Genomic DNA, 17,366 nt, shown 5'->3' with positions numbered 1-17,366 from the left:
AAGCACAGAACTGAGAGAAAAATTAATATTAGGTGAGTTGTGGCGGTAAAGTGCAGCCATTATTTAGAAAAGAAGCTTTGTTATTCTCAGATACAGATACCCAGAGCTGCAGGTTGTTCAATCATGTCACTCCCCCTTATACAGTGCTCTCACTTTCAAGGGTAACTTGGACCTTTCTCTGAGCTCCTGGGTGGCCAGTAATCGCACACCAGCCAGGGTGACTTTGCATAAACAAGCAACCTGCGCAATCTTAAAATGTACAAGCATGATGCTGCAGCCTGTGGCCCTGAACTGGCTGCATGTTGGTGACAGCAGTCAGGAAGTGACTGCCAGCAACTGCATCTTGAATCTGCATTTTAATTATGATTTTATGAAATAACTGCAAAGACAATGTAATAAAAATGACTAAATTCTTAAAATGATGTAGCCAATTTCTGCTCTGCAATAATACTCCTGTTTTTCTTTTCATCAAATGTAACGTTTGTAATGTAATGTTTCCAAGCTTAATCAGATATAAGGGAAATAATATTAAAAAACATAATTTTATAAGGAAGCAGCTGATGATCACTTTTAAGTTCTGGCAAAATGTTTAACCCTATTCTTAAAAACCAAATTAGAATTAAAAACATTTATAAGTTAACTTTATGGTAAACATTTTAACAAACCCAATAAAAATACAAATCAAGTAGGAACAAGACACTTAAAATGCAGTTGATTTTTAGATTTTAAGATTAAACTTCGTTATAATTTAGGGGGGGGAAAAGCAAACTAAAGTTGCATGCATGTTGAAGACATTTAAAGTTGTAGCAAGTGGTAAAACTTACCTTAATCCTGAAGCAAGTCCGACAACGAAAATCCTTCTCTTTATTATTTTGCACTACAGGTTTTTATTTCACCTCGCCAAGTGTGACCCAAAAGCGACGAGAAGGGGGTCAGAAGTAGTCGTGGCAGTCGTAGCCTTACTGGAACGTCGAGGACTTTTTGCTTGCGTTTGGCGCCATCTGGTGGAATTATTTGGGAACTGCGTTGATCTGAGACAACACCGGAGGCGGAAACGAGGCGGGGGGAGGAAGCAGCGGAGAGCAAGCAGCCACTGCCAGCTGAAGGAGCCGTGCAGAACCCGAAGGAGGTTTCAAGCATACATTTTTGTTTGCGTTGTGAGACTAATTAGGGTTTGACGTGACATTAATGTCCTTTTGTGGAACCCAAAACAACGGGTAGGTGTAAAAGCTAACTGTTTATGTGTATTCCTGTGGAATATTACATGAAATTTAAATGCCTTCAGTTAGCCGCGGCTAACCTGCTAATGTTAGCCTTCCTTATTATGTAATCATGTCGGTGTTCTGTCTGACTTCTTCTATTGTGATTCACGTTAGGGGCCCTTGAATAACAATAAAACTAACGCCATTGAGATTCATTTAAAGGCCATCTTAGACCAGCTTTTACATCAATACTAATATCGATTTGCCGTTTTAGTTATTAGCAGGAGCTAATGCTAGCATAGGAAAGTTACAGCTGTTCCTTGAAATTATCCCCCCCCCCCGTTTCTGCTTTTTCAGGCGCCGCAGCAAGTGGGACCAGCCCGACGCTGGGACTGGAGGCTCCGGCGGGATGAGGGAGGCTGAGGCTGCGCCTTGCGGGGCTCTGGATGCTGCAGCGGCCGTGGCTGCCAAGATCAACGCTATGCTGGTGGCCAAAGGGAAACTCAAACCGTCTCAAATTAGCTCCCCGCTACCATCTGACAAGGTAAAGAAATACATGCCTGTTGGAAATCAACGAGTAAATTGATCAAAAACAACAACCTTGAGATGGTTTGTATTTCTGTTTCCATTGAATTGCGTTTATTTCAGATCATAGTAAACATTTGGCAACATTTGAGATAAGATTTTGAAATGCTGATTTTAACATGTACACATCTCATAACCTTGTAACTTGACGTTGGTAATGTTGATTAATATTTTCTACGAAGTGTTTTAAAGTTTGTAGTCTATGCCATCTACACACAACATACATCATCTGTGTCAAAGTTAAGGTTGATGTTGATGATATGGGAATTAAAGCGTTGGAATATCTATATATATATTTAGCGCTTTAGCTATAAATATTTTATTAGGTGACTTTATGTGTTTGAGAGTGAAGCCTGACTTGTTGTTTGCACAAATGCAGTAATTTGTAAATTTGTAACACAGGAAAAGAACTGGAAAATAATCTGTTTGCCCAGTTATTACAGTAATCTGTCCGTTCGTTTGTTTGTCCCACTTTTTAGTCCATTCATCCATAAGGTGTCTTAGTTTATCCACCAATTCGTTCATACTTCCTTCTGTTCATTATCCATTCATTAGGCCTTCAGTACTATTTTATTTTCTTCTACATGCAAAGAATGACCACTATAGAAATATCATCAAATTCCTGACACTCTTTTGTTCTAAAAATTCTGCCACTTTGGGTTTGCTAAAGTATTATATGTGAATAAAGTTTCTAGACGCAGTTGTGTGGTGCTGAAGAAATTGTCTGGACTTCATTTTGAGGAACATCTTTGATGCTTACGCAGTCGATTGAGATGTTTAAAAGAAGCTTCTACAGAAGCTGGTGATCTTTTCCTGGATGCACAAATATGTGCCTGACTCCAGATGTAAAGCTAGACATAGATCATTCATAAGTGGGTGACTTTGACTCATTTATCTGGACAGCTGTACAAACAAGATGTACATATTCAGGGTTGTAAGCCTGGCAGGCCACCAGGCTTTACTTGTGCCCCCACCAGACTAAGCATTGCTTATTTACTTAAGTCTTTTTAAAATGTTTGCATTTTTTAAGATTTTATAGATGGTGTTCAGGTGTTAATCTTCCAGTCTTTCAATGACACATAATTATAAAGTGATATTTTCAAATTTCCTGTCAAATTTAAACATTTTTTTAACTCAAAAACACGACAGGCTGCTGGATGAATGACTGCCCTAGCACCCAGCCACCAAGCATAGCAAGGAAAACCTTGTATATTCACATTTGAAACAGAGGAACCCGTTTTATGACAGAAAATGCTTTAAGGCCAGAGATGCAGAATTGGGCCTTTCCTGAAGTTTCTGCCTTCTTTCAAACATTAGCAACTACTTTCTCTAAAAATAGGTAAATTAATATAAATATTTAAAATATTTCTTAGAAGTACAGTTTTATGTTTTGCATCGTTGTCCTTCCTTTGTCAGATTGTTGGTGCTGGGAAGCCTCCTGCCCCAACAAAAGCCAAAGACGACCTGGTGGTCGCCGAAGTCGAGATCAACGATGTCCCTCTGTCCTGTCGAAATCTCCTCACACGCGGACAGACGCAGGAAGAGGTCGGCAGCAAATCTTATGTGTTGAAGTCGACTGTTCTCTGACGTCTTTGGTACCAACCATGTGACTTGATTGCAGATCAGTAAAGTGAGCGGAGCTGCAGTTTCAACCAGAGGGCGGTACATGACAGCAGATGAAAAGAACAAAGCATTGTTAGGGTGAATAATCTAGTCATTTGTTTTCACTACTACTTAACACTTTCCATGCTTACTCATTCGCTGTGTTTCTGCTCATTCCTCACAGGGACCGACCGTTGTATCTGCATGTTCAAGGACAGACGAGAGAGCTTGTCGACAGTTAGTACTCTACAAATACACCGTGGCCTATTTTTGTGAATGTATGTCAGATTCAGGTGCTAATTCAGATCTTTTTTTTTTCTCCCCTCATTTTTCAGGAGCAGTTAATAGAATCAAGGAAATCATCACTAACGGCGTCGTAAAAGCTGCAACCGCTTCATCAGCCGCCCCATCTTTCTCCCCCAGTGGAGCCTCGGTCACCGTCTACCAACAACACAACCCACCTGCACCCACGCTGCCCCCGGCGACGAACCACAAACCTCACTTTCAGTCAGGGGTGAGTTGGTTTGTCAGTAGACGGCTGAGTTTTAGTTCAGCTTTGCAGCTGCTGGTTATAAAACTTAGTTATTTTCAAAATCAAACTCTTTTGTGAAGAGAGGTGGAGGTGGACTGTTTTCATTCGGGGGCTTAAAATCCTTGAAAATACTTGAATTTCAATGAGGTGTTTTCAAGGTTTGAAAAGTGCTTGATTTCTGTTTAAAATCCTTGAAATGCTTCATATTCAAACTGCACACTTTTGCAATAAAGTGCAATTGAATGGTTGATTAAATGCTTAAATTTAGAAAACATTTATCAGGTGTAAGTTCATACACCTAGTAAAGAGAGACATTTACATTTTTTTCTGAAGATAAATCAAGCTAAGCTTTTCAGATGGCATCATCAAAAGTGTTTTTATTTGCCACATGCCAGAAAACTTGGCGAGAACATTTTTGTTTAAGCATATAATTATTTGACACAGTTTTAGATTGCGTTAATGTAATCAATGAGTTATTAATCAACATTCCTGAGGTTGTAACGTCCTGTTACATATGTCTTCCATTTTTAAAAGTTCTGCAATTCTGAAAGCAACAACTTATTGTAATCATTTGTTGTTCTTTTGTTTGTTTGTCTTTTATTCCTTCTATGCCTTTCGTTCATTCTTGTTTTTAGATGCATTACGTTCAGGATAAGATCTTTGTGGGCCTGGAGCACGCCGTCCCGGGGTTTGTGGTCAAAGAGCGGGTGGAGGGCCCCGCCTGCTCTTATTTGCAGCATATTCAGGCCGAGACTGGGGCCAAAGTTTTCCTCCGAGGAAAAGGATCGGGCTGTTTAGAGCCCGCATCTGGACGCGAGGCTTTTGAACCCATGTACATTTACATTAGGTGAGTCTGGATCGCAAAACGTTTAGTAAAATAACATTAAACTGTGAATTATCTCACTCTAATGTAGGTACATGTCGGCTCTTGGTATCAAGCTATACCTAAGTTAAGAAAAAAGAAAGCTGAACTAATAAATCAGTCGAAATGTTAAATGATTAGACAATGATTTTATTCCCCCTCTGCTTTCTGCAGCATCACCTTCATTATCACATAAACGCCCACATAATAAAATGACTCTGCAGATGTAAATTTGACACGTCAAAAATGTAAAAGATTAGATCTACGAACCCCCCTGATGAGAGAGTCTCCTGTGAATAATACTTTTTAATGAATAATAACTTTAGAAAGAAGAGAGAGCTTAAATTAGTCTGAATTATGTATGTATTTATGTTAATCTTTGACCTTCATGGTATGAGTCTGGTGTCTATCTCTTGGTTTAAGCCTCATCCTCTTTGTGGTCCATCTCTTCTTTCTATCTTAGTGACACCCCAAAATCATCACTGGCCTCCATTTATCTGTCTTAAAAAATTTACTGGGTCCAAACTCTGCAGTCTGAAGGAGGCTTATTTAAGCTTACATAAACATGAATATTGCAGGACTAATACTTTGACTATAATGCACTTAATTGAAACCTCTTTAAAGGATAAACACAGTGGCTCTGGTGCACATGAATTAATTCCGTTATTAATTCAAACGCAGAGGAGTCTCTCATTTTCTTTTTGATTTGGCAGCCGCTGATTTTTGTTCGCGTTTGTTCTTCCTCTGAAAAATCTCTCTGAAGTCCATGAAGCTGCTCTGCCTCTGTCGTCATCAATGCTGTTTTCTTTTTCCCCTCAGCTGCACCAAAAACCTGCAGCACAGAGCTCTGAAAAAGGCTCATTTGTATTTTATTATTTGTGCATTTGTAGTTGTTTGTTCTGCCTTTCAAAGTGAAAATAGAGCTCTGCTCTCTCCACAAACCGCTCGGCGTGGATGCGCTTCAATCAGAGTGTGCTTGACCCAGCTGATAGAAATACAGAGACCTGGCAAGGAAAGCTGCATCATGGGAACAGATTTAAATCCTGAAGGATTCGGCGTGGCGTAATAAAAAATCTGTAACTCCAGCTCTGGTCAGCTTTGCTCACAAGTCGGCAACCACCTGTGACATTGGCACGATAATTCAGACTGTTTCAGATTAAACTGATGTAGCGTAGATACCCTGCGTGAAAATATCATTTTTGAAGTTCATCACACTTAAGTGATTATCGTAAAGGTCTGTAGGAAGTTCTGTCTCAGTTCATCTGCTGTATCCGTATTCATCACTATTTCAGACAAAAAAAAAAACAACTTTAGTTTTGACAGTCCTGTGGAGCAATCTAGGAAGTTAAAAACAAGTGAAATTAGTTTAAAAAACAGATTATTTGGAAACATCAACATTTCTGTTGGTTAATAAGGAGCTAGTGTGGCAGATCAGTCGACTACTCAGGCTGGTTTCTACAAAGTCATAAACATCTTTTAAAAAGTCTTCCTTGCTCAACTAAATCTACATTTATTCCATGTTTTACTCAGTGTTTTTAATATTGCAGTCACCACAGACAGTTTTAATGTTAATTTCATTTTAAAATGAAAATATTATCACGATAATCAATAAGAGTAATAATCTTTTCGTTCTTAAGCATCATGCCAACTGCAGGCTCTGCATCTAATGAACCATTTATTTATTATCATCTACTACTAAATTTAGAAGATGATTTGTGTGGATCTTTGTTTCAAGACCTAATTATATGTAATAAAACATGTATTTTATCTTTTTTAAATAAAAGCAGCAAGTCGGTGTTATGTTTTTATTTTAAGTTTAATGTTTATTTTGTATTTTATACTCAGGTTTATGATGCTTTGAGAACCTTCCTGCCCACGCCTTCACTGTTGATTATCCATTCGTTTAGCAGTGAAACTAAATGTTGACGTTTTCCTCCACAGTCATCCTAAACCAGAAGGACTGGCTGCAGCAAAAACCCTGTGTGAGAATCTCCTTCTGACGGTGAGTGCAGCAATTACTGACACTGTCAAATGTTGTTTTGTACATTACTTTTACACCTCGCATTTCCCAGGTAGTTATGATTCATTAAGTACTAAGTCAGCAATTTGCTTTGCCTTGTTTTTAGTGATAATTAAATCTTAATTAGAGGGTTATTAAGGCCCTTTGATGGGGTGAATTCTTTGAATTAATAGGAGCGTCTAGTTACATGAATGTACCAGAATGTTTTGAACGGATGGGTCTAGTTTTTCAAGTTTAGTTTCACAGTCGAAAACTGGTAAAGGATTACAAATAAATGCTAAAATTACCTTAAAGTGAATTTTCACAAACTGATAATGGGACAGTTCCCCGAATTTTGACGTTTCTTACGATCATCATGTGCATCGCCCCATTCTAGTTTGTGACATCGAAAGGTCAAGTTTACACTTTGACTTGAAAACGGGGCGTAAAAATCGTAGAGGTGTATTTCCTAAAGCGAACATTTGTTCTTACCTCTGTGTAGGAGGCGTCGCCAAGCCAAATATGACATGAAAGTTCTCCGAAGCGACATTACAAACATGACAATCACTACCCGCCAGACCTAGTTAAGAACTATAAGCAATAAAAAATACGTTGCTAAGCATTACTTCTGTGGATTTATCAAATATCATCAACCCCAGTTTACGTCTGAATAGCCACATTGACATTTCAAACACTGTTTTAAACTATTATTTGTGGCTACTGTTGGAGGGTTTATGAAGTTTAAAAAAAAAAAAAAGGTCCTGTGGCTTCTGCAGATCTTCCACTGAGATAATAATTTGCACACATCATTTACAGAAGCATTTTCTTTCCTCTGCCTGAAACCACAGGTATTTTTCTGCAAACAGCCTTCTGCAAAACGCAACATGAATGTAGAGGTTTAGAGGAAGTGTGAGTTACTGCTATGTTCTCTTAAATGCTAGTTGGTTGAACCTAAAAACCATTTTTTTCCTCGCAGGTTCATGCAGAGTATTCCCGCTACCTTAGTCAAATGAACACAATGATGCCAACGCAACAAGGTACTCCAGCTTTTCTGCGCACCGTAAAGTCCTAGCTCAAATTTGGAAAATGTTACTTTCATTTCTTTAAAGTGATTTGTATTGGTCTCTCAATTCAACTCAGTATTTATTTTGTGAAGCCAGTTTACTGTTTGCTCATGAATCTAACACCTGTAGCATCCTCGGTGCATCAAAGCCGTTGACTCGGTGTGTTCCTCTCCTCTTCCTCCACCAGGGTTTTCACAGCCTCCAGTAGTGAACGGGATTCCCCCTCAGCCCCCTTACTATCCTCCAGCTGGATTCCAGCCGAGCTACAGCGTGCCTGCCCCACCGCCCCAGCCCCAACCTGTCCCACCTACCTACACGGTCCCACCTCCTGTACCTCCAGTCATGCCTGCCGGTGTGCCTTCTCAGTACCCCATACGGCCAAGCTCTGCCCCTCTTCCTGCGCCGATTCCTGCTCCTGTTGCTGTTTCCATCCCTGCTCCTACTCTGGCGCCTGTCCCTGCTCCCATTCTGGCTCCAATTCCCACTTCAGCTCCAGACTCTCTGCATCAGGTAGGAGCGCATTTAAACTGCAGCTTAAAAAACTCGCAGCTCTCTTCAGCCTCTTTCAAACCAGCAGAGAGAAGCCCATGTGCTAGGGATGCAAAAATTTAATGACTAATTGTGGATTAATGATTTCGTACATTAAAATTTGTTACAACAAATTAACCTCTTAGACCTTCTTTTAGTGTTGTAATTTGACCTCCATCCAGCTTAGGGCGCTGCTGGCCATCCTGAAGCAAAGTCAGTTTATACAGAAACAAATGTGGCGGAGGGATTCTAGAACGGGAAAGAGAAACGGTCCAAGCAGAGATGCAAAACGCACTTTATGCGTTTCTGTTTTGAAATTTACATACTTTACAAACTCCTCAAGTTTCACCTTATTAGTGCTCATTCAGCTGAGCTGCATGACGGAGCAGCAGAAACATGAAGGCAAGGATTTGGCAACAAAAAAATGGAGAGCAACACAGGAAAACTGTAACATGTTAGAAAAAATTTTGATGCCAATAAAACGATTGATTTTGAGTTAGTGTATGGAGCAAAGTTTTAAGATTTCTTCAAGAGCAACCACAGACTACTGCTGTATGAACATCTCTCTGTTCATGGGGTCTGAATTGTTTCATACATTTTATTCTTCCCATCTTTTATTTTAGAGCAACTTAAGAGGTTTCTGTTTTGTTATTTCTGATATGTCCAAGTTTAATAACATGAGAAAACCATAATTTTCTGTTTAAGTGAAGCAAAACTGATAATTTTTTTTTATATTATGGGAAATTTAGCCCTTTATGTTATGGAAAGATGGCCGACCCTTTTGATACAAGAGAAAACTTAAGTTTTTAAGAAAATGGCTGCTTATCAATTAATTGTTAGTGAATCAATAGGATTAATAAACTTGTATCTCTACCATACTCACTTTGCTTGTGTTTGCAGTTTGGATGTGTGTAGGCTATTTCTGATCATTTAAATAATTTACAAGAAATTCAACTGAATCATTGATTTGATACAACTCATCATCGTTAGACGTCTTTAGGCTGCAGTGGTATGAGGGTCTCTGAAAAGGTCATAAAAGGTTGTAAATACCACCTCATCCAACACCTACAGCTTTATCACAATCATCAGTACTAACCGTCTTAAATTAGACTTACTGAAACCAGATCAATTAACTGGTTTGAAATGGAAAGACTGTAATTTGATTTAAGTAGTACTGGTTTGTTTGCTGTTGTTTTTGTCAGTGGATTTGTTTTCCTCCTCTCCGCAGACTCTTCCTCCTCTACATTTCGCTCCCCCTGCTGCTGCGCCTCCCAAGCTGCCGCTCCAAGCCGCTCCGATCAACCCGCCTCAGAAGAGACGCTTCACAGAGGAAGTGCCGGACGAGAGGGACAGCGGCCTGCTCGGGTACCAGGTAACAGAAAACTTTGCTGCATCTCTCCTTTGCTCCTCTTTCCATCTGTAACATCTTTCACTTTATTCTGTCTTCCTTTCGATGCTTTAATGTAGCTTGATTGAAATGTTACGGTGTGCTGTTTACTTCATTTCCAGTGTTATTCATCAATTTCTACTGTATGGATTTTCAGACAAAGGTATCAGTTCGAATAAAACCAAATAATCAGGCTCTGGGAAATCTCCTGATAGGTGAAGTGATGAAGTGTCAGGACAGGGCTTAGTGGATGTCTGCTAATCGTGACTGTGTGTTTTTCTGCTCATAGCATGGACCCATTCATATGACTAATTTAGGTGCAGGCTTCTCAGTGGGCAGCACAGAGACTTCAGGACCCGCACAGCAGAGTTCCTCTGGCCCGGCGAGTGAGAGGGACAGGTACTCCTTACTTGTTATGTTTTAGTGTGTACACATTCAGAAGTCTGATTCTTCTAAAATAAACAATAAATAAATTAATTAAGAAATAATAATTCAATATATAAGTAAAATTTGAAATAAATTAATATACAGCTCTGGAAAAAAAATGAAGAGCCAGCTGCTCTGAACCCATTGAAAGCCTCCTGGTTTTTCCACCAAATATTGATTTCTGAAGTTAAAATGTTAGTGTTGTTGCTTCTAAATGAATATTATTTTGTTTTCTTTCCATTATTTGAGATCTGAAAGCGCTGCATCTTTTTCGTTATTTTGACCATTTCTCATTTTCTACAAATAAATACTAAATTTTTGCATGGAATAAAAGAACAATGTTCATTTTACTCAAACATATACCTATAAAAAGTAACATCAGAGAAACAGATCATTTTTACGTGGTCTCTTTATTTTTTCCAGAGGTGTATATGGTGTAACCACTTTTTTAATTGATTTATTATCACATTTATTCAGTAATTCATTTATTTAAACTTTTGTTCCAACGAGTGCATGGTTAAGAGGCAGGCGTTTCTAGATTACTAATTGGTCTGCTCAGCCAATCAGGTTCCAAGAAACTTTCTGGCTTCCTGAATAAATATGGAAATTAATAACATTTATTTATTTACTTCCAAATATACTTATTTTCAAGTGTGTTTAATCATATATCTCTGTATTTTATTTCCCAATTAATAATTTTTTTGTGTGTGAATTTTGGCAGGATCAGTCCTCCATATGCACAAGTCAAAGAGTGGAGATTATTTACGCCATCTTGTTTTTTTGTTTGTTTTTTTTTTGTTTGTTTTGTTTTGGGGTTTTTTACAGTCGGCACATGATGCCTCCACCAACATCCCTGCGTGTGAACGGAGTGAGACACCAGATGGAGGAGAGGAGACTACACCAAGCCTTTGTGGGTAAGAATGTTATCCTGCGGATTCACAAATCCTTGCCCAAATCCAGGACTCGGACTGTAACCTTCCCTAAAACTCTTGTGCCCAAATGTTTGTGGTTTTACTGGATATTGATGAGCTGATGGGTCACAGAAACCAAACAAATCCACATTGTTGCTAAATTGTTAAAGATTTTAGTCCATTCAGCCTGAAACCAGCTGCTCCTTAAAAGATTTTGCTGGTGTGACTCAAAATCTCCAGATATGTTGTTATGGCTCGATGTACCTTCTGAATAGAGATTCACCAATCAGGACTTTGAAGCCTAAATCAAACCTATTTAGCTACGGTTCTGACTTTAGCCTATCTTTGATTTTTAAGAATTATAATAATAAGAAAACATCTAATTTATTTCCTTTTAGCCCTTCTCTGTGTGTGATTTTAAAACTAAGATAAAATGATTGCAGTACGGACAGGTTGTCATTTAAACCCATTAGTGAGATAAGATGAGATTTCCAAGACGATTTCAAAGCTCTAAAGGTTTGAACTGAAAAGCTTTTAGCCTTCCTGTTATCTGCTGAAGTCTCTCTCTCCTGCAACCTGAATGATGTCACACATTATAGGAAATAATGGCTTCTTATTGTGCTTCCTCTGACAGCTGCACCAGCTAACTTTGAGTATTATTGATTCAATAAAAGTGCCAGATTAGCCTCACAGTGTGGTGCGTTCACTGACTACTAAACAGATCAGCATTTTGGGTTCAAATGAATCCTTTAAAACCTGATTTTATCAGTCGAACAAAATCCTTTATTTTATTTTACAAACTGAGTCGTTTATTAGATGCTTTTGAGAAAATATGGATAGACGCTTGTTACATTAAAACATTAATAAATTATTGACAGTATTAATAAATATTGACAGTTTGTAATAAATATACATGTCAGATTATGAATAAAATCTTCCAGTATATTAAAGCCTAAATTAAGTTATGAATATATTGCAGTCTTTGTTTTGTGCAAATTAAATCATGGGGTCCACTATAAAACATTGTATGCATTGCTCTGTAAGATATAGACACATTATTATGACAGTTATTAAAAGCTGTTAAAAGATAATTTTATAAAACTAATCTGCTTTTTTACCTTTGACTTCCTGTAAGCATCCAAGTAAAAGGAGTTTGTACTCCACAGAAACAAACAAAAACTGGACTTTTCAGTAAAGCTGTCACTAGTGCACATGCAGGGGGGGTTAAATGTGGCGACGGGTTTGATGCAGCAGATTTTACCAGCTTTATTTGAGAAGGTGGAGGACTCAGAAACACACAGATCAGCAATGACAAATGCTCTACTTTTAAGCATTTCTGAGTCATTTGTTTAAAACTGTAATGCAACTGTAATGTTGCGTTCTGATGACATCATCAGTCTGGACTGTTTGTAGTTTTTCTTCTGTCCTTGCTAACAAGAACCTCTCCTGTTTTTGTGTTCTTCTCTTTTTCTCTGTGTTTTTCCTCTCTTCCATGTGTCTCTGTGGCGATGCCGGACGCTGATTGGGGTCCTCTGGTGCCGTCCCGCTACTCGAACGGACGGGGCGCCACCCCATCCTCTGCACTTCTGACATAAACATTAACTTGTCTATTTTTTGCTCCAAAACGTGTTTGAAATGATTGACTCGCCACTTTTGAAATCTGCCTGTTGTTTTCTACTCTCTCCTCCTCGTTGCGCTGCTTGTGTCTCTTGTTGTTGCTCTCCTCCTTCCTGCAGAGCCGCCGGTGAAAAGACTACGATCCGGCTTAGTTGCGTACTCCGGCGACTCCTCTGATGAAGAGGAAGACCACCCTTCGTCCAAAGCTTCGTGGCTTGGTAACCATGGGGCAGGTAACCACCCACCCACCTCTACTGCTTCGAGCTGGGCTCAGGGCTACCGCGGCCCTCCGCCTCTGCCGGCTCGTGCCAAAACGCAGCCACAGCAGCAGTCCATTCCTTTCTGGATGGCGCCGTGAAACTGAAATGTCTCTCAGTGATTTCTTCAATCCTACAGGACCTCATTTTTTCTCACCACTTATCTCTGTGATGGAGAAGAGCTTCTTGACAGCTGCGTCTCTATTTTGAACATTTAATTCAGCTCTTGGAAGCAAGTGGACGTACTGATGTTTTATAGGTTGAAGATGAACATTTGCACGACTTCCTTTTCTTTTTGGATGTATAGAGGCTCAGATGAGAGGCAGTCTGCCTCACATTTTACTTTGAATTTAATCAGAACAGCAGCAGATTTAAGAAAAAATGGTCTAAAGCTATAAAAAAATATCAGTTTGATGTTATACATCAATGACCATTTTATTTTAGAGTAGTTTTTCCTACTGTTTGGCCCTTTTTTGTGTCTCTCCCTGTTTGTTTGTTGGTTTTCTTTCCTAATTCCTCTTTTGTACAGGTCATACAGGAGTTACATGTGGTAAACCTATGAAATTTCATCCTTTTATGAAATAAACCTAATTTATTGGGGTGATTGAGTCTGTGTTTATTGGATTTCAATTGAGCTCATTGCAGACAGATAAGGAACTAAATGCCATATGCTTCAGAAAATGGCTGAATTCAATAGTTTCCTAAAGCTTTTAGCTTCAAAAATAACTTATAACTTAGATTTGTTTTACTATTGTGTTGGATAAAATGCAGGAAACTTCCCAGCTCAGATCATCTCAATCTCTTGCTTCCTTGGAGGATTTTTCCGTTTATGCTGAGCAATGCGGTTTTCCATGTCCGTCCGAAAGTGGCGTATTAGACCCTAAAGATGTGGAGATTCAATTAAAAAAAGAAAGTTAATTTGTCCCATGTTGAATTTATTTAATCGTAAGCACTCGATGCGTCACCTGAACAGGCCAAGCCGCTCCGTCTCCCAGGGCACAAATGGTGTGACCCTCAATCTGTTTGCTGAGCTCCCAGATCATGTCGATTTCTGACACGGCTGCGTCTCCTCGCACGAACCGCCACATCATTTTATCCATCCAGTCCACACCTGAAGGAGAGCGGTGAAAGCAAATCACTGAGAAGTACCAGAATATTAAAAATTAAAGCTTTACACCAATCAAAATATAACAAGATGTTTTGCGTTGTTCTGCTCCTGCAGAAGTTGTTCCTTGAAAGAGATTAACTGCACACATTTGAGTTTCCCAAGCCTGGTTTTGGGTAGAAGTCACTGGATGTTTGTTTTATTAAGAATAAAATTAAACTGAAAGCAAAAAAAAAAAAGAGAAATAAAAATGAATTTTTTGCGCTTTTCCTTTATGGAAAATTACAATCTTTAGCACTCCTGAGTTGAGCTATAACCTCATGACATTAAACGCAGCATCACGTTGCAGTTCCTTACCTTCCCTGCAGGGGGTGCACTGGCCACAGCTCTCGTGCTTATAAAACTCAACCAAACGTGCAATAGCTCGAATCACATCCGTCTGCAAGAAGTAAAAAAGAAACAAATCGGACTCTCTGTTAGCACTAACGGTGTGTTCAGTGTGAGATCATTCAGTCTGTTTACCGATTTGTCCATGACGATAACCGCTGCAGTTCCCAGAGCCGTCTGCGCGCGGACCAGGTCATCAAAATCCATCAAAACGTCATTGCATACATGCTGAGGGATGATGGGAGTGGAGGACCCTCCTGGGATCACTCCTAATAGATTGCTCCAGCCTCCCCTCACTCCTCCTGCATCAAGCACCAAATCATTTTGAAGCTCAGTAAAGCTGACATCAACAGAGATCTGGACTGAACACACACCTGCATGTCTCTCGATGAGCTCTCTCAAAGGAATCGACATCTCTTCCTCCACGGTGCATGGGAAGTTCACGTGACCCGAGATGTTGAACAGCTTTGTCCCAGAGTTCCTCTCCCTCCCAAAGCTGGCAAACCAAGCTCCGCCACGGCGACAGATCGCAGGCGCCACAGCAACGGTCTCCACGTTGGCCACTGTTGTAGGGCATCCGAAGACGCCTTGATGTGAAACACAGAAATGTAGCAGCTACAGTTTGATAATTTTACCCAGTTTGCTGTTTCTTCAGTCATTAGTGGACGTGATTAGAGGCCGTGGAGCGTTTACCTCACCTATATCTGCAGGGAAAGGTGGTTTTAGACGAGGTTTGCCTTGCTTGCCCTCCAGAGACTCGATGAGTGCCGTCTCCTCTCCGCAGATGTAAGCGCCGGCCCCGCGCATCACAAACACATCAAAGTCATACCCTGAGCCACAGGCATTCTTCCCAATCAGCCTGGCCTTGTATGCCTCATTAATAGCCACCTTTTCAAAATAAAAAGAAAGGTAACCTTTCTTTAAAATGTAAGGGGTGCGTAAGAGGTCACAGGTTTTGAATTTTGTGCCAGTGGATCTGTGTAAAGTTCAAGTAGAGGCTCACAATGCAAAAAGAAGAAACAGGAGCAAGAGACAGAAATGTTTAAATGCCATTTCCAAAAAAAATGCCTCCTGTATTCTTCTTTTTGCATTTGCTTATGATTCTTCAGTGAAAATATGAACAGTTGTAACTTTTCAAAAAAAAATTTTTTAATCAAGTGTTTGTATTCCTACCTGCAGATTTGATGACTCATTGTAAAACTCTCCTCTGATATAGATGTACGCCGCCCGAGCCCCCATGGCTCTTCCAGCAACTAGGCACCCCTCAATGAGCTTATGGGGGTCGTGACGCAGGATCTCTCGGTCTTTACACGTCCCAGGTTCCCCCTCATCTGCATTCACTACCAGGTACTTTGGCCTGGAGAGGGGAAAGAAGGAAATGCACCTGAATGTTGGAAAGGCATTAAGGTTGTATGTGGTGAAAGATGTCCTTTTTACCTGCCGTCACTGGGTTTGTTCATGAAGCTCCACTTCATCCCAGTGGGGAATCCTGCACCCCCTCTGCCTCTGAGGCCCGAGATCTTCACCTCGTTCAGGATCCATTCGGGTCCTTTCAGGATTATCTCTTTGGTCTTATACCAGTCTCCTCTTTTGAGCGCTCCTTTGAGTCTAAAACGAATAAAAACAAATTCAAATCAACATATTTTTTTACTGTGTTTTTGTTCCGTATGCGACTGAGGATGAGCTGAGCATGAATGTTTGCTAACCTCCAGTCATGCCGGCCATAAAGGTTAGTGAAGATCCGGTCCTGATCACTCAGAGGACCAAACTTTGTCTTTTTGGGTTTCGTCTGTGAAAGAGATAGAAAGAGAGCTACCAACAAGAAATGTATGTACACATGTCATTTTTATAAAATAAACTTTAACCTTCGCCACTCCAAGCTACAATTGCTGCAGAATGGATGACTTAAAGGAAATTATGCTTGAACTCGCTCTTCGGCAAAGAAAACATAAACTGGCATCAAAATAGCTTTATAGCTAAGGATATTGTTGCTGGCAACACTGCACCAAAATTTATTTATTGAATAATCAAGAACTTCATGCAGAGGTTCAACTGCTGTTGAGGAACATTTAGTGTCCCAAAAAGTCCAGCAGGGACCTGGGAGTCTTTTAAAAGCAAGATGAAGGGATCACGTTGCCACCAGGGCAGAGCTTGCTGAACGTGTTTCTGCTCTCCGGCCTTGAGAAGGGAAGCAAATAAACCTCTACTGTCCAAGAAAAACTTCAAAACCAGCCTGACACGCAGCAGGAAGGGCAGGGACTGGTCTGCAGCGAGCCAGTCATAAGGGAGATAGACTTATAAACTTTTACTTATAAAAAACATAAATAAACTGATTATTTTTTTCCTCTATATGCTTTAATATGGATTAACAGAGGGGAAATTGCTGCTGTTAGCCCATAAGCTGCAGTCTTTCACCTCATTTGAACCTTGTTTTAAAATAATCAACTGGTTTGTGCAGTGGCACTTCACCAACTGTTTATCAGGTTTGTATAACATTTATAGGTTTTTGTTTGCACCAGTTGACCAAAGGTTTATATATATATATATATATATAGGAGCATGAGAAACTGGAGAAATACCAGGGCCTCAGAGAGGAACTGGAGAAGGCCTGGAAGGTGAAGACCACAGTGGTGCCTGTGGTAATCGGGGCCCTCGGGGCAGTCACCCCCAAACTGGAGCAGTGGCTCAAACAGATCCCAGGAACAACATCAGACATCTCAGTCCAGAAATGTGCAGTTCTAGGCACAGCCAAGATACTGCGCAGAACCCTCAAGCTCCCAGGCCTCTGGTAGAGGACCCGAGCTCAGAGGGTGAAAGAGCCCACCCATGGCGGGTGAGAGGGGAAATTTTTTTTTTTTTTTATATATTTATATATATATATATATATATATATATATATAAA

At 39.9% G+C, this 17,366-nt stretch overlaps 2 protein-coding genes across 5 annotated transcripts in view; one reads left to right on the top strand and one right to left on the bottom strand.

Moving 5' to 3' along the window:
• Positions 1–1,051: 1,051 nt before the first annotated feature.
• Positions 1,052–13,573, top strand: khdc4 (KH domain containing 4, pre-mRNA splicing factor). 2 transcript variants are annotated; one of them, XM_007549956.2, is made up of 14 exons: positions 1,053–1,217; positions 1,560–1,746; positions 3,204–3,332; positions 3,409–3,488; positions 3,574–3,626; positions 3,725–3,903; positions 4,557–4,768; positions 6,725–6,785; positions 7,759–7,819; positions 8,034–8,356; positions 9,603–9,746; positions 10,051–10,160; positions 11,013–11,101; positions 12,835–13,573. In XM_007549956.2, the coding sequence occupies exons 1-14, from the start codon at positions 1,189–1,191 to the stop codon at positions 13,071–13,073; spliced, it is 1,896 nt and encodes a 631-aa protein (XP_007550018.1). In that variant the 5' UTR covers positions 1,053–1,188; the 3' UTR covers positions 13,074–13,573. The 2 variants fall into 2 exon arrangements, with proteins under 2 accessions (XP_007550019.1, XP_007550018.1); XM_007549957.2 differs by lacking the exon at positions 12,835–13,573 and having other exon boundaries at positions 1,052–1,217; positions 10,079–10,160; positions 11,013–11,075.
• The window catches only part of LOC103136628 (NADH dehydrogenase [ubiquinone] flavoprotein 1, mitochondrial-like), a 4,468-nt gene continuing 669 nt past the window's right edge, over positions 13,568–17,366 (bottom strand). The window contains exons 2-10 of one of the 3 annotated variants that reach the window (XM_007549958.2): positions 16,171–16,253; positions 15,902–16,072; positions 15,638–15,821; positions 15,163–15,352; positions 14,839–15,051; positions 14,600–14,766; positions 14,435–14,516; positions 13,938–14,083; positions 13,568–13,852 (exon numbers count right to left, since the gene is read on the bottom strand). In XM_007549958.2, coding sequence (XP_007550020.2) covers positions 13,757–13,852; positions 13,938–14,083; positions 14,435–14,516; positions 14,600–14,766; positions 14,839–15,051; positions 15,163–15,352; positions 15,638–15,821; positions 15,902–16,072; positions 16,171–16,253 — 1,332 coding nt within the window. In that variant the 3' untranslated portion in view covers positions 13,568–13,756. Of the gene's footprint in view, positions 13,853–13,937; positions 14,084–14,434; positions 14,517–14,599; positions 15,052–15,162; positions 15,353–15,637; positions 15,822–15,901; positions 16,073–16,170; positions 16,254–17,366 lie in introns of all 3 variants that reach the window. The other 2 variants (XM_016670513.1, XM_016670512.1) reach the window with 2 other exon arrangements.

This window comes from Poecilia formosa, unplaced genomic scaffold (assembly GCF_000485575.1).
Source record: "Poecilia formosa unplaced genomic scaffold, Poecilia_formosa-5.1.2 Scaffold34, whole genome shotgun sequence".
In the NCBI taxonomy this organism is placed as follows: domain Eukaryota; kingdom Metazoa; phylum Chordata; class Actinopteri; order Cyprinodontiformes; family Poeciliidae; genus Poecilia; species Poecilia formosa.
This window is presented reverse-complemented; position numbering and strand designations above follow the sequence as displayed.

What these genes read in the sequence shown, in the direction of transcription:
- khdc4 (XM_007549956.2), top strand. Translation starts at nt 1,189, where the DNA reads ATGTCCTTTTGTGGAACCCAAAACAACGG. An exon ending in TGTGGAACCCAAAACAACGG is followed by an intron (nt 1,218 to 1,559) that starts GTAGGTGTAAAA and finishes CTGCTTTTTCAG; the next exon opens with GCGCCGCAGCAAGTGGGACC. An exon ending in CCGGCGAGTGAGAGGGACAG is followed by an intron (nt 10,161 to 11,012) that starts GTACTCCTTACT and finishes GGTTTTTTACAG; the next exon opens with TCGGCACATGATGCCTCCAC.